General features: G+C 43.4%; 1 protein-coding gene across 6 annotated transcripts in view; it reads right to left on the bottom strand.

The window, feature by feature from the left end:
• KDM1B (lysine demethylase 1B) overlaps nucleotides 1-24,584 on the bottom strand; it is a 639,352-nt gene that overhangs the window by 585,596 nt on the left and 29,172 nt on the right. For all 6 annotated transcript variants that reach the window (XM_069218247.1, XM_069218264.1, XM_069218273.1 and 3 more), the window contains one exon: nucleotides 12,967-13,074. In XM_069218247.1, the coding sequence (XP_069074348.1) occupies nucleotides 12,967-13,056 (90 nt within the window). In that variant the 5' untranslated portion in view covers nucleotides 13,057-13,074. Of the gene's footprint in view, nucleotides 1-12,966; nucleotides 13,075-24,584 lie in introns of those variants that run through there.

Below are 24,584 nucleotides of genomic sequence, written 5' to 3' on the forward strand. Positions count from 1 at the left end.
TTATAGAGAGTATTTAATAATATAAAATAACACATCACAGTAATGACAACATGTCCAAAGCTTTTAGGAAATATACAAGTTAGCACCAACACATATAAACAACTGTGCAATAGCAGTTTAAACTCAGATCTAACACCACCAACTTAGGGGAAACATCAAATGAATTCTCCAACACTCAACAATATCGTCTCCAAGTCACATCTTAGTTCCACCTTTTAAATATAATGGTGAAACTGACTAATGTGGCATCTGTTTGGGTGCTGTGTTGTACCTGGTACTGAAACCCCATGAATTTGAACTTACTGTTAACTTTAGTTCTGTCGCATATCTGATTACATGTGTGCGTGCTTTTAAAACACTAAATGCAAAAGCATAAAAGCCTGTATACAGCTCCAGCAATTACTCTCACCTACAGTGTTTTTTTTAGGTAGAAGCCTACCAGATATATCAGCTGTCTGATTTGCTAAAGACATCTTGGAAGCATTCAGAAAGCTTCCCTGTAAATACATTCCACTCATTGCTTAGCACTGGCTTTGTGTTTTTTCATTCACATTTTCTAGCATTCTATTTGCTGGCTTTATTTGTTTTCTGCTGTCCTGCTTGAGGTTGCCTCTTCCATGGAGTAAAGCCTTTTCATACTACCTCTCCTTGTAATCTTCCAACAGTGCTCCGTTCTGTAAACAGGTCTGTAAATCATTTTGTTATCTTGTGATATTTGCTGTGCGTTCAAAGACAGAGGACGAATGTCAGATTCTGTCTTCTGAGGGAGCTTGGTGTTTTCTTTCTCCGACTTCAAAGTGAGAGGACTCCTCCTCTCTGTGATACTGCACACGGGCATAAAGTCTGTTGTTAGATTGTTTTCCCCCAGGCGGGTGAAGTAATGGATATATATATATATTTTTGTAAAATAAAGCCACTACAACCACCACAGGTTTCCGAGGAGGAGGGAGGGCGCATGTGAATCTACAGCACTACATGCCACGAACAGATGTTTACTGAATAAGTAACTTTTTCCGTTCAATGGCATGTGTAGCGGTAGATACAGATGCTTTGCATAGACTGTAAAGCAGTCCCCTCCGAGTAAGCGGTGGCTAGCCTCTAGGAGTTGGAGTAGCTTGAAAAAGTGTCCTGAGCACAGCTTGGCCATCATTAGCCTGTTGGCGCACTAAAACATCTACACAATAGTGCTTAGTAAACGTATGAGGTGTAGACCAAGTATCAGCTTTACAAATGTCGGCTATTGGAATGTTTCCTAAAGAAGCCATAGAAGCACGCTTTTTTTCTGATAGAACATGCTCTGGGAGTAATAGGTAATTGTCTTTTGGCTTTAAGATAGCAAGTTTGTTTACACTTGACTATCCATCTGGCTATACCAGTTTTTGGAATGGGATGGACTTTATGAGGCATGGAAAATGCTACAAAAAGCTGTTTAGATTTCCCAAAGCTTTTAGTCCTATCAATGTAATACATGAGAACCCTTTTAATATCTAATGTGTGGAGAGCTCTTTCAGCGACGGAGCCTGGCTGTGGGGAAAAACAAACAGGTAACTCAATTGATTGATTAATGTGAAATGGTAAAACTACTTTTGGAAGAAATGTAAGATTTGTCCTAAGAACTACCCTATCCTTGTGTAACTGGAAGAAAGGTTTTTCTAAAGTTAGAGCTTGCATTTCACTTACACGTCTTAGGGAAGTGATAGCCACTAAAAAGGTAACTTTCCATGAAAGAAATTGAAAAGAACAGGAATGCTTAGGCTCAAAAGGTGGGCCCATAAGTGTAGTAAGGACAACATTAAAGTTCCATAATGGGTCTGGAGGAACCCTGGGTGGAGACTCTTTTGAGGCCTTCCATAAAGGCTTTGATTACTGACATTCTGAATAAAGAAATATGTTGTCTATTTGGAGATAAGCAGCTATAGCTGCTAAATGAAGTCTAATAGATGAGTATGCTAAGATAGATCTTTGTAAATGTAGCTGATAACAAACAATGTCTTGAATTGAGGCTTTGAGTGGGTCAGTGTGTTTAGGTAGACACTAGTAAACAAAACATTTCCATTTTGCAGCATAACACTGTCAGATTGTAGGTTTACGTGCCTCTCTAAGAATTTCCATACATTCTGAGGGGAAATTCAAATAACCAAACTCTATGACTTCAGGAGCCATATCCCAAGGTCGAGTGTTTTGGGGTCTGGATGTCTGATTTAACCTTTCCTTTGACTCAGAAGGTCTGGCCTGTTGGGGAGTTTCTCATGAGGAACCACAGACAGATCCAATAGTGTTGTGAACCAAGGTTGCCGTGCCCATGTGGGCGCTACAAGAATCATTGTGAGTAATGTTTGTTTGTTTTTGGAACTAGAGATGGAATGAGTGGGAGAGGTGGAAAAGCGTAAGCATAGATCATTGCCCTTGGACTGAGGGTGTGGGTATTTGGATGCAAAGTTTTGGCATTTCTAATTTTCTGCGGAGGCAAAGAGGTCTATTTGTGGTGTTACCCACCGCTGAAAGTATTGGTGAAGTACTTGTAGGTGAAGTTTCCATTCGTGGACTTGAGGCTGCATCCTGATGATGAGGTCTGCAAACTGGTTGTCCATTCCTGGGAGATATTCTGTCACTAAGTGAATGTGATGGTGAATATCCCATTTCCAAACTGTCTGAGCAAGAAGGGACAATGTGTGTCCTCCTGTTTCTGTAGATAATTCACAACTGTCATGCGCTCCACTTTGGGGAGAGTTGAGGCAGAAAGGCTTTGAGTGCTAGAAAGACTGCTTGTGACTCCAAGTAGTTGATGTGAGAGGTTTGTTGAATGGGATACTATACGCCTTGTATTGTGAGGTTGTTGAGGTGAGCTCCCCAACCTATATGTGATGCATCGGTTGTCACACTGACTTGAGGCACCTGGTCTTGAAAGAGCTGCCCCTTGGAAAGGTTGGTGGGATTCAACCATTGAAGATAGTGGCAAGTCTGGCGGTCCAACAACACTAGATCCTGGAGATGACTCTGCGACTGAGACAACTGACGAGATGGAGACTGCTATAAGGGACGCATGTATAGTCTGGCAGGAGGAACAATGACAGTGCAGGAAGCCATCATCCCTAGTAGCTGCATCACTATTCTCACTGTGTAAGAATGATTTTCTTGTAACTGAGAAATAAGAGTTCGGAAAGCTTGAATTTGAGCTGGGCTTGGATATGCCAAACCGAGTGAGCATTGAGAACAGCTGCCAGATAGGGCTGTATCTGTGATGGTTGGAGAGGGGATTTGAAACAGTTGACTGTGAATCCCAAGGTGTGGAGGAGGTCTACTGTGTACTGAGTATGACTCTGACACTGTTGGCTGGTACTGGCTTTGATGAGCCAGTCGTCCAAGTAGGAGAAGACATGGATGTGTTGTCTTCTGAGGAATGCGGCAACTACAGCTAGACATTTTGTGAATACCCTGCAAGCGTTTGTTACCCCAAATGGTAAAACCTTGAATTGATAGTGTTTTACCGCAATGACAAATCTAAGGTATTTGCAATGTGTTGGATGAATGGGAATGTGAAAGTATGCATCTTTGAGATCTAAAGCTTTCATGAAGTTGCCTTGCTGTAATAGGGGAATAACATCTTGGAGAGTGACCAAATAGAAATGCTCTGAGAGAATGCATAGATTGAAAGGTCTGAGATCTAAAATTAGTCTTAGTGACCCATCTTTCTTTGGTATAAGGAAATATAGGGAATATACTCCTAACCCTTTTGCTGCGATAGGGGAACTGGGTCTATAGCCCCTTCGAGAAGAAGGGATTGTACCTCTTCTTTTAAAAGAGTAGGATGGGCATGCAAAAGTTTGTGAGTGCGAGGGGGAATATTTGGTGGAGTGGAAATGAGTTCTAGACAGTAACCATGTTGGATAATTGATAGAACCCATCGATCCATGGTGATATTGGACCACTGGGAAAATAAATGCATTAATCTTCCCCCTACTGCAGAGGTGTGTGCTGGTGTAAGTTGTCACTGGCGTATATTTAAGGCAGAACCTCTGGAGGTGGATGCCTTATCTCTACCTCTATTATTTGCCCCTCTGTAGGAACCTCTTAAGGAATCTCTTTTGTAGAAGTGTGTGCCTTGCTTGGTTTGGGAGGTGGAAGGCTCAGTAGATGACGTTTTGAAACCTCTACTAAATTGTGGCTGGCGAAAATTCCCCCTATGTGTTGTGGTGAGAAGGGCCCCCATAACATTTGCTGTTTCTGAATTCTTTTTGAGTTTTTCTATGGTGGTGTCAACCTCTGTACCGAATAAGTGTTCTCTGTCGAAAGGCATGTTAAGAACTGCCTGCTTAATTTCTGGCTTGAAGCCTGAGCATCTAAGCCAAGCATGCCTTCTTATAATTTCACTGGTATTCCTACCATGTGCTTTGGTGTCCGCTGCATCAGTGGCACACCTAATGGAGTTGTTTGAAATAGTTTGCCTTACTGTAACTATTTCCTGTCCCTTTTTTCAGTGTTCCTCTGGGAGGTACTGGGGAAGATCCTCCATCTCGTCCCAGTGGGCCCCATCACATCTTGCCAGAAGTGCCTGTGAATTGGCAATATGCCAATGATTAGCAGCCTGTGCAGCCACGCTTTTTCCTGCTGCATCAAGTCTTTTTCTCTCCTTATCAGGAGGAGGAGCATCTCCTGTTGATTGGCTATTAGCACGTTCCCATGCTGTGCTGACTATAGTCAGGAGGTATCTGTGATCTAATAAATATAGGATCTGAGGGTGCTTCCTTATATATTTTTTTAATTGATTCTTGGGGTAATAACTCTCGACCTACCGTTCTTTAAAAATATCTGTGGCATGTCTAAATATATATGTGGGCAGGAACTGACTTTTTTATGGGTGGTAGTCAGTGTATCAAAGAGGAAATCCTCTTCAAAAGGGTCAGTATACTTGTGTACGTAATGGTATGCAGCTGCCCGTGCAATGACCTGTTGGTATGATGTTGCATCTTCAGGAGGTGAAGTGCTTGCAGGGTACAAATCAGGGTCATTAGCTATTATGGAATCAGGATCATATGGATCCCATGGGTTGAAATCCTGTGACATTTTGCCCAAATCATCTTCGTGAGGCGGTGGTGAACCTTGCAGAGAAAATTGTGCCTCAATAATAGGTGGAGGAGATTGTGGAGGTGGTGGGGGAGTAGGACGAAGTACAGGAGAGTGAGGTGGAGAAGACTGAGTTTGAACTGGGGCCTTGTCCTTGGAGACCTTTTTAGGAAGTGGAGCAGTGCCCAAGGTCTCTTGCAAAGTAAGTCTCCTCTTGAGTGGGACGGGGGAGAAGCAATTATTTTTCCTCTTCCCTTTTGTATGTGTAACTGGTGCTGACAAGCTTCCATTACTTGGCATTAATTGGTTCTACTGGTAAAGCTGCCTCCTAGGAATGAGTGGAGTCTTTAGAAGACAGCATCTTGAATTCCGAAGTTTTCAGAGTGGAGGACTTGTGTCAAGTGGAAGGTGTCGGCTCTGAAGCTGATGTGGAAGGCTTCTTTCTTGGAGCCAACACACTCGGATTGAAGGGTCGACTCGATCGCAAGACTGTGTGGGATGCCGCTGAGCCGAAGGTCGATGCCGAAGACATCTTAGTTTTGGCAAATTTTGGTGCTGAGCCAGAAGGTGGGGAATCCAAATGTTATTTTCGGATTCTACCAATTCTACCATGGCTCAAAGGCAGTGGTGGACCGACAGCCAGTTTGTATGTTTTTTTCATAGTCTTTGTATGGGATGTCTGGGCTGATGTACACAGATTGTGCTGAGGTGAGCAGCTGACTTTCTGTGTCAGATTCGATGTCTGAATTGGAATCTTGAATAGAGAGGAGTACCTTGTGTTCGATCCCCATGCATGTTCTTCTCAGAAAATATCAGGAGTGTCATTCAGTGTCTTAGACGCCTATCCAACTGACACACTCTTCGGTCCCAGAGGGTCTTTTTGGATCGAAAAGACCGAAAGGCTTTGCAGGTCTCCTCTTTATCTTCAGGAGACAAATACAAGTTACACACCAGTTGTTGGTCGGTGTGTGGGAATTTCGAATGGCACAGAGGGCAAAACCGAAATGGAGTCCGTTCCATCAGCCCTGAATATTCCAACACCACATGGAGGAGTAGGTCCGAGAAGGGCATTGGTGCCCCGAAAAGCAGTAAACCGACCCCCGACGAAGAAAATCTGGTTGAATACGTTAGGTTTGAAAAAGCGATTTAAATACAATACCGTTGTTGAAAAAAAGACGGAAGTGAAGAGTTCAGAATAGACTGAGCCGAGGAATAATGGAGCGAGAGGAAAACACGTCCGAACCCGACAGCAGAGAGAAAATAATCTAACAAAGGACTCGATGTCCATGCGCAGTATCACCGAGAGGAGGAGTCACTTGATCTTGTGATTCTAAAAGATTCTTCGAACAAAAACAACTTGCAACACTCTGAGCCCAACACTAGATGGCAGACGTATGCAAAGCATGTGTATCTACAGCTACATATCCCATCAAACAGAGATTTTCCCAGCACATAACATTTAAATGAACTGTGCAAGTATTTCAGAATGTATCAGAATTAGAGAAGCACAAATTGAGCACGTTTTTGTTATTTCTGAAGCTTGTTGAAATCAAATACTTTAATATGATTATCACAAATCAATACACTAGCTAATGCCAGTTCCACACATTATAATTTGGGTGTTGTTTAGTTTTAACAGTAAAACCGTATGCCTGTATAAATGTAATGGTCATTTTAACTGAAAATGTGTTGTCTGAATGGCAGGGTGCTACCACATCATGCACACCCGACACTACACCACTCCTCTCTACTCTACTCTGCACCACTCCACTTTACACCACTCCATGCCACTGCACTCTGCACCACTGCACTCTATGCCACTCTGCATCAGTCCACTCTATGCTGCTGCACTCTATGCCACTTCACTCTATGCCTCTCTACTCTATGCCATTCTACACCACTACACTCTTCGCCACTAGATTCTACCCCACTCCAGTTTAGATCACTCCACTTAACTCTGCACAACTACAATCTACTCTAGGCCACTCTGCAACATTTTACTCTGTTCCACTGCACTGCACTCTACCATGCTCTACTCTGCAACACTGCACACACTGTCACTGAAATCTACGCCACTCTATTCTGGGCCACTGCACTCTCTACCAATGAACTCTACACCACTCAACTCTGCACTACTCCACTCTTTGCCCATGCATTTTACACCACTCTACGCCACTGCACTCTGCAGCACTCCATTCTCTGCCACTATAATCTGCACCACTCTATGCCAATGCACTCCAGAACCCTCTACACCACTGACCTCTATGCCACTCTTCTCTGCCCCACTTGACTCTGCACCACTGCACTCTATGCCATTGGACTCTACTATACACCGCTCTAATCTATGCCCCTGCATTTTACAATACTATATTGCGCACTGCTGAATTCTATGCTGCTGCACTCTATGCCACTCTACTCTGCAACCAGCTATTTCAATGCACTCAACAACAGTCCTCTCTATGACTCTCTATTTCACTGCATGCCACTCCATGCCCACTACACTCTACACTACTGCATTCTATGGCAATGCACCCTATGCTACTGCACTCTAAGCCACTACTCTTCATCACTCGACGCCACTGCACTCTGCAGCACTCCAGGGCACTATAATCTAACTCTGCACCACTCTACTCTTCACTGTTCTATGCCACTCCTCCCTATGCTACTCTACACCACTCCACTCTGTGCCAATGTACTCTACGCCACTGCTCTCTACCATGCAACCCTCTAATCACCGCCCCTGCATTCAATGAGGCTGCATTGTTGTACACTGCTGAATTCTATGCCACTACACTCTGCATCACTATACTCTGGAAGACTCTACACAAATGCACTCCATACAAGTCCACTCTACTCCACTCCACAGTACATAATTCTACGCAACTCCACTCTATGGAACTTTTTGTCATTCCACTCGACGACACTCCATGCCTCTCTTCTTTAAGCCACTAATTTTTAGCCACGCTGAACAGCAGTCATCCTGATGTACAACATAGCTAAAACACACTGGTAAATGCAGTAGCGCTTATACAGGTGAGATCTATTGGCTTGCCAATGCTGTTTAACAAAGCAAGGGTGCTTTTTCAAAATGTCTACTCTTTAACTTCAAAATTCAGTAATTTTCTTTTCTGGGGGAGGGGGGAGTGGGAGAGGCATGCAGCTAACGATGGTGGTTGTGAGCTCCAGCACTCCCAGTGGGCTGCTCGATTCTCCTATAAATACTCGCCAACCCAATCTGACACCGTTAACAAGGTGTGCCTACTTGGAGAACCAAGCAGAGCCAGGTACACTTTCTGGATGATGAAAATACAGGAGAGAGCTGGAAACAGTTCTGGAACCTATTGCAGATCAAGGCGCAGGTAAATGGTGGCCATGAAGTCCTGCGGCTGGACATGTGGTACTGCACAACCGGTCAGCATAAATGTGAGCAGGGGAAAAGGAAGGATGTAGACTCTTTCCTTCACATTCTTTCACCTGGGGCACTAGTCTCCCCACCATGCTCCTAGCCCCTCAGGTGACGGAATGGCATTCCTGCTGACAAGCCAAAGGACAGGCACCCATACGCATGTACCCAAGCAGTAGGGACAGAGACTGAGGGAAGAACCATGGGACACTGCACCACACAACATTTAACTATTAGGAGTCCCCACTCTTAGCTGGGAGCACTGCTAGAGGCCAGCGCAGAAGCAACTGTCTGGTCTCATTAACCATGTCTGGCACTCTGCACGCCAGAAAAAAACAAATCATAGTTGAACGTCATACCATTCCTAGAGGCTAGGGATGGACAACGGATTTTTGCATATACAAGCTGACATCAATCTTTCCTTCCTGAAATTTTACACTGTGCTATAGGCACCAAACACAGAGGCATATCTTAATGAGGTGGCTCTCACACAACTACCTGATTACAGTTGTGAGGCTCGGAAGTCCCCTATAACTGCAACCAAAGTGAAAGTGGTGATTGAAGATTTGGTTAGAAAGGGATCACACAATGTGCAGATGGATTTTTACAGAATATTTGCTGACCTGTTGGCATCTGATCTACAAAGAAGTAAAATGTTGCCTACAAAACCAGATGCTCCCCTGACACAACTATGTCTCAAAGTAGCAACTAAAGAGGTACTGCTAGTGTCTCTGGGAAATCCTAGCCAGCTCCCAATGGAGATGGCCCCCTTCCAGCCATTATCAATGCTCAATGCACATTACAAAATGTTGAGCAACATCACGGATGGGAGACTATGCCTCTTATTGTGGATGCAGCACAAGACAGAGGTGTATGGAGTTGTTGATGGCATTTGCTCTGGCTACAGAAAGAATACTGTATACATACAGGCACTGGATAGCATACACAGATTGTTATATGCTGAGAGTATACACAGATTGTTATATACCAACAGTATATTATTGTTCCTGTGGAATACTGGGGAGGACCTGGACTCTGCAATGGCCTCACTTAAAGACTTCAGCCGAATATCAGGGCCCAAACTGAAAATGGCAAAGACAATGGCCTACTCAATCAGGACAGAGACCACAGGGGGCACCACTTTAGGAGCAGATCTCAGGAATCTCCTGGAAAGCAACTACTGTTAGTGAACTTGGGATCCAAAAATATCGTCCAGAACCTTGCCTCTTAGACAGGAATCTAATGTCGGCCCTGCTCTCCCTCAGTAGCTGGGCTGAATTTTGCAAAGCACTACCCATAAATGTAAAAGGCAGGATAGCCCTCGCCAAAATGTGATACTGCCATGGCTACTGAACAATTTATTTTAACCTCACACTGATGGTCCCACAACCCTACTTTATGGAATTGGACTCCTCACTGCTAGAATTATTTTAGATCAATATCCGGCATGTATTGGCAATATTATTCCCTCGCCTGCCTGGTGTGCAGCTCTCTCCTTGTATTGCTCTGGCCGGTGCTTAATACACTCTCCCATTTCCTCCCAGTGCTGGTAATGCCTGTTCAGGAGGGTGCCTGAATTTGCAATGTATCATTGATTGTCTGTGCTGCGTTCAAATTTCCTGCCCATGAGATCTAGCCTTTTGCTCTCGTTGTCAGAAGATGGCCCAGATGTTGACGGGACGTTGGCTGTCTTCCGTGCCATAGAGGTGAGTCAGCCAGAACTGTACTCTTCATGTCATCCTTGGAGTTACTGCTGTACAAGTGGCGGGTTGCTTAATAGCCTCCCTTACTTGGTCCAGGACACTAAGCAGCATTGGGAGAAACTGTTTCCTTTCTTGGGATGTCAACAGAGTTCCCAGCAAAAAACATGACTGACTTTTTCTCCTCCAGAAGCACTCCACAGTAGTCATCAGCCTTACTGCTTATCTGGTTGTACATCCCAATGTAACTGGAAGACCAAGACCTCGACGGGTAACAGGCGACCCCTTTTTAAAGGGAGTCAGTCTCCAGTATTTGCCACTGAGGTTCTGTGGATTCAGACTCTTCTGAGCCCCTAAACATTCCCAGTCCATCCTTCTTCTGCTCCTCCTCCTCCTCATTGAAGAGATCTTCCTCATCCTCTAAAGGTTTAGGTGTTAAAGGAGGTTCGATTTCTTCAACATCCTTTTTAGCCAGGTCTTTTGGCGTCCAAGTTTTCAGAGGAATTCTATATTCCTTTAAGGATGCATCAAAGTCTTTTTTCTTTTGGCTCAATGTAGCCATTTTGGCCTTGAGGTGTCTCTTCTTTCTCTCAATCTACGCTGAGTGTTCTTCTGGATTGAGGGTCGATGTCACTTCACGTCAAAGATTCCTTTAACAACGTATTGGTCATCGAGTTTCTTTGCTCATACCAAGACCTTTCTTTCTTCAACATCAAAGCTTCTTGACCTTGTCCATCTTTTGACGAGTGTGTGTTTTCGGAAGACTCTCCTTCTGCGCTGACCTTATTGAGGGACTTAAGGCATTCTTTATCTCAGGGCCTGCGTTCATTTGGCGAGTGTTTCGATGACGAAGCTCCCTGTAACACCTTTGAATCAGATTTTTGAGACTCTGTGAATTTTTTTGGGTGTCAGTGTATCTTTTACCTGTGGTGTCTTGTCTTCTTTGGATGTCTGGGCTTTGACTTCAATAATTCTCAATGATTCTCAGTTCGGCATCGGTTGTTTCACCCTCAGCACCTTAAGCTGTGTTCTCCTCCTCATCACTCGACAGACACAGGTCTCTCAGGGATGTAGTTGGTTTTTGTCCCTGCATGGTGTAGTGAGCCTGTCTCGCCCTCAGTGTCTTCGACTTGAACCCCGCACAGGTGATGCAGTCGTCGCTTCGATGATTTATCAGCAGGCAGAGGTTGCAGACAAGGTGTTGATTTTTTTGCCTGAATCTGAGGTGACAATTCAGGCAAAACTGGAACAGAGTCTTCTCCATTACACCAAACAGGGAGCCCCCTGTCTGGGCATTCTCTAAACTGTTGAGAAAAACTTCTCCTTCACTCTAGGAATCTTCTCTGGTTTCTCTTCTTTAATGTTCTTCTCTCAATTTCATCTAATTCTTCAGTGAACGTCTAACAAACTTCTCCTGAACTTTTCTCTTCCCCTTGTTGAAGAGCCTTCAGCCAAGCATCCATGCCTAACGGTGGAAAAAATGAATATGAAGATGGAGACTAAAAGTGGGAGCTTCCGGGGGAGGGCATACAGAGTCACAGGAAACACCAAACGGGGGATCAGTTGACACCCAACAACAACAAAAACAAAAATAGAAGGAAGACTGCAAAAAAAGTGGAGAATTCCGGACCCAACCACTAGAGGGCAGAAAAATGTACAGCATTTGAATCCAGAAAAGATTTATGCTGCAAAACATTACTTTAACCTATGTTTTGTTCAGTGAATTTTTAAGATGTTTTTTTAACAGATCCTTTTATTACACCTAACTATAATGTTGCTTTGTTTTAAAAACTTTGCTTTTTTCAGTGACTATATATAAATGTATTGATAGATGGAGACAGTACAAAAGTAGACCTTAATAAAATATTTCCTGTAATTCATGGTGGTGGTGCTGAATTAATTTGCAGGATATGTTTCTTCCCTAAGGGAATAAAAAAGTTAAGCACAGCATTTCACCTTTCTGTCAGTGCTAGTAAAAAATTTAAAAAAATACTTCCACAATGACAGTGCTGCTCTAAGCCAATTAATCAGCACACATGACAAGCTCTTCCTTGCAGGATCCTCCTGCATGCAAGTGTCTACCAATGATTTCTCCTTTGTTTGCGAGAATAAACACTGTGAACCCAGAGCACTGTCAGCAAAACGTTACACTGCCCCTCACTGTATATTATTTTCTTTCAGTTTATAAGTCTTGTCAAACCCGCTCCATAGTTTTAATGTATCACAAAAGAAAAGCACATTGTGGAATACATATTTTTAATTTCCTTACAATGCACTTTGAATTTAAACCCTGATTTATAATGCACATTGTTGCATAAAATTAATTTGAAATATGAGCACATCATCCTCAGCAAATACCCACAAAACATGGGTTTCTCAAAACACTGACAGATATCTGAAGTCTCACTCAAACAAAGAATACTAAAAAGATTCAGCTCAAAATCTTTCTAAAGAGTACTAAAATAAAATAATAAATCATGCACTACAAGAAATGCATAATCAGTAACATAGGTAATATGATCCTACCCTGCCATCTGGGGGTTCAGGTGACATTTATAAACTACTCGACCAGAACCCAAATGACAATATAGACCCACATTACAAAGCTACCTCATTTGTATTCTATTATTTGTATGTGTGTGCGTGTTTTGGTGCTACTATTACACAATGTTGATCTAGAATTATACAACTCTACTAGAAATTAAACCTTACTGATGACGTTTATTCAGCTCTATTCTTGTCCCTGAAACATAAAATTTAAAGTATACAAATATTTAAAAGGTGACTGTTTTACAATACCTGTCTCCCAGATGATCTCACAGCAAAATTATCAGGCGCAACATCCAAAGTGGAGGATTTCTTCTTTGGTCTCAACCTTGGATTTGACATTGTGTTTTACTGAGTAATCTGGAAAACAAAGCCGGCTCCTTCTTCAGTAAACCTAGAAAGTCATTTTGCACAATAACATTTCAAACTAGCATTGACAATGCTAAGAGGTCTGGCAGCCATTATGGCTATTTTTGTTTTGTCATGGTTTTTGTAAAACGTTATTGTTTGGTAATATGCAGGGTCCTCTCATCAATCTAAAAAAAAAAATCTCCTACCAGCAAAAAAGCTTTGAGTCTTAAAAAAAACCCACATAGTATCATAGTTCTCCCTGACACTGAAGGGACCTACGCTGTGTGTGGATGGGTACCTTGTGAAAGGGTTGCATGCCGTAAGTGGAAGTGGGCTGATACCTTGCCCCTTAAGTATCCTGGAGTGGGTGTAAGAAACATGTTAACGACACCAACCACAGACTAATGGATGATGTTTGGCTGAAACTCCTCTAAGTAACATATACACAATTTTAGTAACATCAAAAGGTCTTGGTTAACACAGACCTTACAAAATCGATCAGTCTGGCATTGGCTGCAAGTCTCTTGCCTTTGAGAAGGAAAGAAAGAAAGCAAGAAAGCAGGCAAGGAAGAAAGAAAGATGCCAAAAAAAGGAAAGAAACAGAAGGAACGAAGGAACAAAAGAAAGAGAAGAAACAAAACAAGGAAAGAAAAAGGAAAGACGTAAAGAAAGAAACAAACAAACAAACGAAGAAAGGAAAAGAAGATAACTTAAAACAGAATATTTCAAATGGAAATAATCTGATCCGGTATGCTGTGAAATAGCAGCAAAACACTCCAAAAGGAATTTGAAACAGCATTTTCAGGATATGGGATCTGATAAAGATGGAATGTTCATCAGAAGCGTCCTGATTTCACAGGGAAGAGGGCTAGCTTGTGTGCGGATGTGCTTCTTGCGAGAGAGCAAAACGCAATCATGCAAAGTGCAGTTAGCCAGTGGCTAAAGTAGGCTGATCTACTGCTGCATACTATATGCTGCAGTGGGGGGATGAAGAGAGGTGGATGAAAGCCAGACCTAAAAAAGCATTAAGCTCTGGTAAGAAATGTGCAAATGAATGCAGCACTTTTGGAGCTATGCATGAGAAAAGGACAGCAAAAGGGCAGCAACAACATAATTACGTAATTCTTATATTGAAAGAGCTCCTTAAAAATGCACAGAATGGATGGTTATTAAAAATTAAACATTCAACATGTCTACATTCAAAAACTATATTGTTACATTATGAAACAGAATTTGTGATTTACAATGAAGTTAATATGATTAACATATCTGTACACTGTTCATTAAAGCGATTTAATACTCTGTACTTCAACCATTTATTAAACATCTTCCATTTAGCAACTCCTTGCCAATCATGAAGGCAGACCTGAATCTCCCATCCAGAAGTGCTAGCTAGTTAACTGCCCTCTAACATGTTGATTTTGACATGTATCATTTAACACTCTAGTGAATTTGTCTTCCTTTTAGGCATTTCTGAATGACATAATTTGACATAATTTTCCAGCACAAACATAACACTGCTAAATAATCTGACGTCTAGTTTATTTAATCATGCCTCCTCTCTTAAAGTGCTTACACTTAAATAAGGGTGTTTTGTTATCTGCCATATTAGCACCGCTTGTAGAATAATTTAAAACACATTCCAACCTGCTTATACAGGGTAAAAAAAAAACAACTGGAGCCCAGTATTTACTCCAATTTCCATTGTCTATAAAGGTAATTATAAGCACAGTTGTTCAGCTTTAACTGGACTTCAAACAAAGCATTTTGAAAATATGAAAAAACGTCACTAAGCAAAAAGAGACGGATGGTCCTGGCAGCAGAAATGTTAAGGTGCAAAGCTTCACGTTAGGTAGTGCTTCACCTACAATCAAGCAACTGACTTTGTAGACAGCAACCAACCAACAACACATGGATGCTGGGCGTCCTCAGCGAATTCCAGGATGGTCCTAATAGTTGCACTAAAAGCTTTGCATTTTCTTAACCTGGCTTCCTGAATTCCATAAATGATACAGGATTGTAGAACTGTCAGTGGCAGGAGCAGGAGATATGTCCAAAGTTACCTACCCATAAGGTGGAAAAGCCTCATATCACAATGATGTCTACAGTAGCAGTACTGAAGAAATTAAGTTTAATAATTCTGGACTGGCAGAACAGTTACACCAACAATAACCTACAGTTAATGTCTGCTGACAGTGCATACTATCCATTCTATAATGAGGCATTTAATTTCCCTTTCTCTAGTGCCTCCAACTTTAGATCTCTGTTCTCTTCTGCTTTCTTACATTTTAGCATAGTGGCTACAGCAAAAATACAGGAGTACACTGGTAAGAAATGCTCCCTTGGCTGCAAGAGGATTTGCCACAAAAGCCTTGGGAAAGAAGGACAGACTTGAATTGCAGAAAGGATGGTAATGTGCTCATCCGGTGATGTTGGAATGGCAGTCTTTGCATATGGTAACTTCAAGTCGGAAGTATTGGTTCAAACAGGAGAAGCTGATTTGTGATTGGCTTTTAAAGAGGGGGTGTGGCCTTTGATTATGGAGCTCTGGGCAGGGCACAGAACACTGGTACAGTGCAAGTCAGGATGAAGATTTTTCCCCTCCCCTACCTACACTCCCTCCCTGAATTTCATTCTGCAGATGCTTGCAATGCATCTCCTTACGTGCATCTTATTTGTCACTGCCACCATCCCATTCTTGTTTAATACCTCCACCTGCTTACCCTGTCTTTAGCTTGTGTTCCATTAAGCACCCTCTTGTATCCCCTCCTGTTTCACTGACCCCATAGATCGTGCATTCTTTAGGCCGGTATAGTACATGATTCAGCCAAACTGTGTTTCACAGTATCTAGCATATTGAGTCTAGGGCTTTCTCAAACCTTAGTGTCACTGTCTGTTGGTGTAGCTATCTTTGGGTCTGTAATGAGTCCCTGTTGGTGCAGATCAGTGTGGCAGCGTAGTCCTTGAACAGTGGTCCACAACATCAGCCCAGATGTGGTCTGTCAGAAAGGCAGACCGCATCCAGACCACTAATTAAGGAGTAGGCTACGCTGACGAGCTCTAAGAAGAACTCATTCCAGACACAATGAAACCTACAAAAACAGACTTAGCATTGAGAAAGCCCTAGTTTAACCTCCCAAACACAACAAAGCAGGTGTTGGCTGATTCTATGTCAGGACCGGAGGCAGGATTATGCTGTCTTCCTTCACTTTATTAGGTAAGCTTTCGAGACCTGTTGTATATACTTGTATGTCGGTTTACAGCCCGCCCACTGCTTTTCATTTGTTTATTTCAGTGTCCTTTTAAATTCTTGCTTTTTAGTGGTCAATCTTTCCTATTTGCATCTCCTTTTTTTAGATCGAGCATAGCAGCATGCAAACACTGCTTTTTGACATGTTATCTATTCTGTGGTCTTTAACCATGTCCATCTCATGCCCATCACTTTCATTCATTACTGGGCCTGCCTTTCAAAAATCCCTTGATGTTGTTGGTAAATACTTTATGTTTGTCCCACCTTGAGGCGGATTTGTTACCTCATTAAAGACTGACCCTGTTACATGGATTATTGCACAATCGGCCATATAATTTAGTGTGGGCGCACTATTTCTTTCTTTTGTATCTCCCCTTCCAGTTGCGCTCCATGGCGGCCATGGTGCTGTCAAGTTTCATGGAGCATGAACTTGAACGATCCTTTTGGCCCCCATTCTCAACAAATTCCCTCAGAGTGGGAGGATTTGACTGTAATTTACTAATTCCCTAGTTCTCATATTCAGTGGAGATTGTGCAACTTGTATTTCTTCTTGACTGCAAAACTCTATGGAGAGTCTGAAATTGTTTTCCTGAACCACAGAACTCTCTCAAACATGATCAGTGCTCCATCCCCGCTTTTAAAACTATGTAAACAAATGTCTGACTGTTCCAAGGCAGATGTTTTGGTTGCTTTATTACATCGTACGTTAGAACCGATAAATCTACATGTTTCCATCAGCTCCTGTTGTGTTCTATAGGTTTCTGTTGCTTTCTATTGGTTGTGCTGTTTTTTTTTAAATAGCTCAAACACAGCTGAGTTCCCAAGTACAGAAAAAGAAAACCTGGTACTTCTGCCTAATAGACAGGAAACTTTAGTAGACTTTGCAAGCAGGAAAGCTTCGAACCGCGCCTCCCGCCCAATCAGCTGTCAGGGCTGGTGCTATGTGCGCTCTAATCTGCCTTCTTTTGTACATTAGACAGAAGATGCACTGCACGGAAAGATGGGCAGTTCTCCCAAAGCATGAGGATTTTGTCTAACCGCTGCAGAAATCTGGATTCATCCGAGAAAACCCCCGCAGCTTTTTTACAACTGAGATGCCGCTTCCTAACACAGGTGTGTTTTGAAGGAAGTTCATGTTACCTTTATTTTCCAGTTTTTTTAATTGTGTAGTACTGTAACGAGATTTGTTACGGATAACATACTTTAAAAGCGTAATGAAAATGTCACTTACCCAGTGTACATCTGTTCGTGGCATCAGTCGCAGTAGATTCGCATGTTTTGCAATAGCTTGCCATCTGGTGTTGGGCCGGAGTGTTACAAGTTGTTTTTCTTCGAAGAAGTCTTTCGAGTCACGGGACCGAGTGACTCCTCATTTTGTCTCCATTGCGCATGGGCGTCGACTCCATCTTCGATTGTTTTTCCCCGCAGAGGGTGAGGTAGGAGTTGAATTGTAGTAATAGTGCCCATGCAATGGAGTGACTAAGTATGCACCTATTTAAGGTTGAGATGATACATATATAAATAGTTGAAGGTAACTTCCAAACTGCTACAGGCTCCCGGGGAGGCGGGTGGACACATGCGAATCTACTGCGACTGATGCCACGAACAGATGTACACTGGGTAAGTGACATTTTCAGTTCGATGGCATCTGTCGCTGTAGATACGCATGTTTTGCATAGACTAGTAAGCAGTTATCTCCCCAAAAGCGGTGGATCAGCCTGTAGGAGTGGAAGTAGTCTGAAATAATGTTCTTAATACGGCTTGACCTACTGTGGCTTGTTGTGCGGATAACACGTCTACACAGTAGTGCTTGGTGAATGTGTGAGGCGTAGACCATGTGGCTGCCTTACATATTTCTTGCATTGGGATGTTTCCTAGAAAGGCCATGGTAGCACCTTTCTTTCTGGTTGAGTGTGCCCTTGGTGTAATGGGCAGCTGTCGTTTAGCTTTAAGGTAGCAGATTTGGATGCATTTAACTATCCATCTGGCTATACCTTGTTTTGATATTGGGTTTCCTGCATGAGGTTTTTGAAATGCAATAAATAGTTGTTTAGTCTTTCTGATGTTTTTTGTTCTGTCAATGTAATACATCAATGCTCTTTTGACATCTAATGTATGTAGTGCCCTTTCAGCTACGGTATCTGGCTGTGGAAAGAACACTGGAAGTTCCACTGTTTGATTTAGATGGAACGGTGAAATAACCTTTGGCAAAAATTTAGGATTGGTCCTTAGGACGACCTTATTCTTGTGTAGTTGTATAAAAGGTTCCTGTATTGTAAACGCCTGAATCTCGCTTACTCTTCTTAGGGAAGTGATGGCGATGAGAAATGCCACCTTCCAGGTTAGGAACTGTATTTCGCAGGAGTGCATGGGTTCAAAAGGTGGACCCATAAGTCTAGTTAGGACAACATTTAGGTTCCATGAAGGAACAGGTGGTGTTCTTGGTGGTATAATTCTCCTAAGGCCCTCCATGAATGCTTTAATGACTGGTATCTTATATAGGGAAGTTGAATAGGTAGTCTGCAGGTATGCAGATATTGCTGCAAGGTGTATTTTAATGGAAGAGAAAGCCAGGTTAGATTTTTGTAAGTGAAGCAAGTGACCCACTACATGTTCTGGAGTTGTGTGTAATGGTTGTATTTGATTAATATGGCAGTAGCAAACAAACCTCTTCCATTTACTTGCATAGCAGTGCCTGGTGGATGGCCTTCTGGCTTGTTTTATGACTTCCATACATTCTTGGGTAAGTTGTAAGTGCCCGAATTCTAGGATTTCAGGAGCCAGATTGCTAGATTCAGCGATGCTGGATCTGGGTGTCTGATCTTTTGGTTGTGCTGTGTCAACAGATCTGGCCTGTTGGGCAATTTGATGCAGGGTACTACTGATAGGTCTAGCAGCGTTGTGTACCAGGGTTGCCTTGCCCAAGTTGGTGCTATTAATATGAGTTTGAGTTTGTTTTGACTGAGTTTGTTTACCAGGTAAGGAAGGAGAGGGAGAGGGAGAGGAGGAAAAGCGTAAGCAAATATCCCTGACCAGTTCATCCATAGGGCATTGCCTTGGGACTGTTTGTGTGGGTATCTGGATGCGAAGTTTTGGCATTTTGCGTTCTCCTTTGTCGCAAACAAGTCTATCTGAGGTGTTCCCCAGAGTTTGAAATAAGTGTTCAGAATTTGGGGGTGAATTTCCCATTGGTGGACCTGTTGGTGATCTCGAGAGAGATTGTCTGCGAGTTGATTTTGGATCCCTGGTATAAATTGTGCTATTAGGCGAATTTGGTTGTGAATTGCCCAACGCCAAATCTTTTGTGCTAGCAGGCTTAACTGCGTGGAGTGCGTCCCCCCTTGCTTGTTTAGATAATACATTGTTGTCATGTTGTCTGTTTTGACGAGAATGTATTTGTGAACTATTATTGGTTGGAAAGCTTTTAGTGCTTGAAAAACTGCTAGAAGTTCTAGGTGATTTATATGCAGTTTTGTTTGATGTACGTTCCATTGTCCTTGTATGCTGTGTTGATCAAGGTGTGCTCCCCACCCTGTCATGGAAGCATCTGTTGTTATTACGTATTGTGGCACTGGGTCTTGGAAAGGCCGCCCTTTGTTTAAATTTATGTTGTTCCACCACAGAAGCGAGAGGTAAGTTTGGCGGTCTATTAACACCAGATCTAGAAGGTGACCCTGTGCTTGTGACCATTGTGATGCTAGGCACTGTTGTAAGGGCCTCATGTGCAGTCTTGCGTTTGGGACAATGGCTATGCATGAAGACATCATGCCTAGGAGTTGTAGTACCATCTTTGCTTGTATCCTTTGTGTTGGATACATGCGTTGTATGATGGTGTTGAAATTTTGAATTCTTTGGGACTTGGAGTGGCTACTCCTTTTGATGTGTCTATTATGGCTCCCAGGTATTGTTGTACCTTTCGCGGCAGAATTTTGGATTTTGTGAAATTGACGGTGAACCCTAGTTTGAAGAGGGTTTGTATGATATGATTTGTGTGATTTGAGCCCTCTATTAACGAATGGGCCTTGATTAGCCAGTCGTCTAGATATGGGAACACATGTATTTGCTGCCTTCTTATGTGTGCAGCGACTACCGCTAGACATTTGGTAAAGACTCTTGGTGCGGTTGTTAATCCGAAAGGCAGTACCTTGAATTGGTAATGTATTCCATTGAATACAAACCTTAGGTATTTCCTGTGCGATGGGTGTATTGGTATATGGAAATAAGCATCCTTGAGGTCTAAAGTTGCCATGTAGTCGTGTAGTTTTAGCAATGGCAATACTTCTTGTAGTGTGACCATGTGAAAGTGGTCTGATTTGATGAAAGTGTTCACTACTCTGAGGTCTAGGATTGGTCTCAGCGTTTTGTCCTTCTTTGGTATCAGAAAGTACAGTGAGTAAACTCCTGTGTTTATTTGTGTGTTTGGCACTAATTCGATTGCATTCTTTTGCAATAGTGCCTGCACTTCTATCTCCAGGAGATTGCAATGGTGTGTTGTCAAATTTTGTGCTTTTGGTGGTATGTTTGGAGGGAATTGTAGAAATTCTATGCAATAACCATGTTGGATAATTGCTAGAACCCAAGTGTCTGTAGTGATTTCCTCCCATGCTTTGTAATAATGACTTATTCTTCCCCCCACTGGTGTTGTGTGGAGGGGGTGAGTGACATGTGAGTCACTGTTTAGTAGTAGGGGTTTTGGGGCTCTGAAATCTTCCTCTATTCCTAGGGAATTGCCCTCCTCTATATTGTCCCCGAAAACCTCCTCTATACTGTCCCTGGTAACTGGACGGTGTTGCTTGTGAGGTGCTGGCTTGTGTGCTCTGACCCCGAAACCCCCCTCGAAAGGGTGTTTTACGGAATGTGCTGTAATTGCCTCTGCTCTGCGGGGAGTAGAGTGCGCCCATGGCTTTGGCAGTGTCCGTATCTTTTTTGAGTTTCTCAATCGCTGTGTCCACTTCTGGACCGAACAGTTCTTTTTCGTTAAAAGGCATATTGAGAACTGCTTGTTGAATCTCTGGTTTAAATCCAGACGTTCGGAGCCATGCATGCCTTCTGATAGTTACAGATGTATTAATTGTCCGTGCAGCTGTATCTGCAGCGTCCATGGAGGAGCGGATCTGGTTGTTGGAAATGGTCTGTCCCTCCTCAACCACTTGTTTTGCCCTATTTTGTAAGTCCTTGGGCAGATGTTCAATGAGATGTTGCATCTCGTCCCAGTGGGCTCTGTCATAGCGCGCAAGTAGTGCCTGGGAGTTCGCGATGCGCCACTGGTTTGCAGCTTGTGCTGCGACTCTCTTACCAGCTGCATCGAACTTGCGGCTTTCTTTATCTGGGGGTGGTGCATCTCCAGATGTGTGGGAGTTGGCCCTTTTCCTAGCTGCTCCTACAACGACAGAGTCTGGTGGCAGCTGTGTAGTGATGAAAACCGGGTCTGTAGGAGGCGCCTTATACTTTTTTTCCACCCTTGGTGTGATAGCCCTACTTTTGACCGGCTCCTTAAAGATTTCTTTTGCGTGCCAGAGCATACCAGGGAGCATAGGCAGGCTTTGGTATGAGCTGTGGGTGTAGGAGAGTGTGTTGAATAAAAAATCATCCTCGACCTGTTCTGAGTGGAGGCTTACGTTGTGAAATTGTGCTGCTCTAGCCACCACTTGAGAATACGCGGTGCTGTCCTCTGGTGGAGATGGCTTCGTAGGGTATGCCTCCGGACTGTTATCTGACACTGGGGCGTCGTATAGGTCCCATGCATCTTGATCTTGGTCACCCTGGCTTATGGTGGTGTGAGCTGGGGAGTGTGATGGAGTTTGTGCTGGTGAGACGTTAATCACGGGCGGAGGAGAGGGTGGTGGGGTAACTCTTTTCACCACTTTTGGTTGTGGTGTCTGTTCAGTTTGGAACTCCAACCTTCTCTTTCTTCTAATGGGGGGAAGGGTGCTTATTTTTCCTGTCCCCTGCTGTATGAAAATACGCTTTTGCGTATGGTCCACATCAGTTGATTGTAGCTCTTCCTCAAACCTATGCTTTTGCATTTGGGAGGTTAGAGAGTGCTCTTCTGTATAAGAGCCTGAAGCTGGGTCGCTTGCAGTTTGTTTCGGCATCGAAACCCTGTCTGCGTGTTTTTTCGGCTCCGAGGTGACTTTTTTCTTTTTCGGGGCCGAAACCTCTCGGCGTCGATCTTCTTCGGTGCCGCTGTCTCGGCGTCGAGCCGTGTCCACACCGGCATCTCGGTGTCGAGGCTTGTCTCCAGCACTTTCTCGGTCCCGAGAAGGCTGCGTGCCGGTGTCTCGACCGGAGTCGGACGATCTCGGCACTGTTTGGACCTTTTTCGGTGCCGACGGTCGGTCACCGAATTTATGGGTGGAGCCATGGCCTGATGGCAGTGGCGTCCCCTGGGCCTTGTAAATCTTCCTCTGTGTGGTTTTCGACGTCTTACTCACGGTTTGTGTATCGTCGAATCCTTCGGAGTCTGAGTCTTGGATCGAGAAGGTACCTTCCTCTTCTTGTTCCTCGAACTCTCGGTGGGCTGTCGGCGCGGACGCCATCTGAAGTCTTCTGGCTCGACGGTCTCGGAGTGTTTTTCGGGACCGGAACGCACGACAGGCCTCGCAGGTGTCTTCACTGTGCTCAGGTGACAGGCACAGGTTACAGACCAAGTGTTGGTCTGTATAGGGGTATTTATTGTGGCATTTGGGGCAGAAACGGAACGGGGTCCGTTCCATCGGCGTTTTTCAGCACGCGGTCGGGCCGACCAGGCCCCGACGGGGGATCGAAAAACTACCCCGAAGGGCACCGGAGCTCTTCGATCTTCGATGCGGTGTTGAATCTAACTATGCCGATCCCGAACGCAACAATACCGACGAAAATCTTCCGAAATTAGCTATCTTTCCGTTCCGAAACTCGGAGCGACAGGAACACGTCCGAACCCGATGGCGGAAAAAAAACAATCGAAGATGGAGTCGACGCCCATGCGCAATGGAGACAAAAGGAGGAGTCACTCGGTCCCGTGACTCGAAAGACTTCTTCGAAGAAAAACAACTTGTAACACTCCGGCCCAACACCAGATGGCGAGCTATTGCAAAACATGCGTATCTACAGCGACAGATGCCATCGAACATTTAGTTTCAGAAGAGCCGGTGTAAAGAATGTAGCGTTTGTATTTTGCTTCATGCCCAGTCCCAAAACAATACACGTCTTGTATTCCAGTTTAGGGGCTACAATTATTGTGTATGCAAGTGTAGTGTTCTCAAAGTTGTTTTTTGTAGATTTATAATTCTTGGTTATTTATAAAAGTCGAAGGATACAAAATTCTATATTATATTGATTACATTTTCAACTCTGCTAACTTCATTGTTTTGAGGAGGCTTACATTGTGTAGTGTGTTTTATTTAAATTTGTAATGAATGTTCAGATTTGTTACTTGTCAAAAGATGTGAAATAGAATCATGTGCAGAAACATTTTCATAATTATTTTTCACACAACCCACAAAAGTCATTTTTTGTGAAAATAAAGTCTGTGCCATCATATTACATCTGCCTTGGGAGCAATATAAAAAATATAATAAATAATAGCAATATTTTCATTTTTTGCTGCAAATAGAGGAATTAGGTGAATGGAAGTGCTTTAGTTAATATGCAGGGCCACTGGAATTATGTTGCAGCGAGGACCAAATTAGGCGGGAAGGTTGACCAATTTATGTGGAAAGAAAAGTCCAGTTATGCATTTACAATGCCAATAGCTCTAATTCAAGAAAATACGAGGCCCATTGTATTGCAAATGCTTGTTTGTCCTTTGTTCCAACAAAGAAAAAAGATATCTTTGCAGAGGTATCGTTAATCTTTGGCTGTTTATCTGTTTGTTTGGTGTACTACATTTTAAATTTCTTTCCTGCTTGTGTTACAGCAGGAGAGGCAGGGGGCAGGGATCAAAGGGGACCCCAGTGGCACTAAACAAAGAAGACCATATCCACCCTCCTGGGGGACGTGTTTTAAAAGCATCACGCAAGCCATAAGCAGGGGTGGGGGAGGATCTGGAAAGCAGGGAAAAGCGACGGGGACCCAGAAGCCAGATCTTAGCACTGTCATTCAGATAGACATACATTCCATATTCACACGGCCTGTACTCCCATTAACCACTGGAGGCCACACTCTGCCAGGTGATACAGTTTAAGTGAATGACACCTGTGAGGGGGGAATTAAGCATGATCATGTGGTCCCTCATGGAGGGGTCCTCCTCTTCTTCCTCGTTTCATCTTTCAAGGTCCCTCTCTGCATG

This window comes from Pleurodeles waltl, chromosome 2_1 (assembly GCF_031143425.1).
Source record: "Pleurodeles waltl isolate 20211129_DDA chromosome 2_1, aPleWal1.hap1.20221129, whole genome shotgun sequence".
Lineage (NCBI taxonomy): Eukaryota > Metazoa > Chordata > Amphibia > Caudata > Salamandridae > Pleurodeles > Pleurodeles waltl.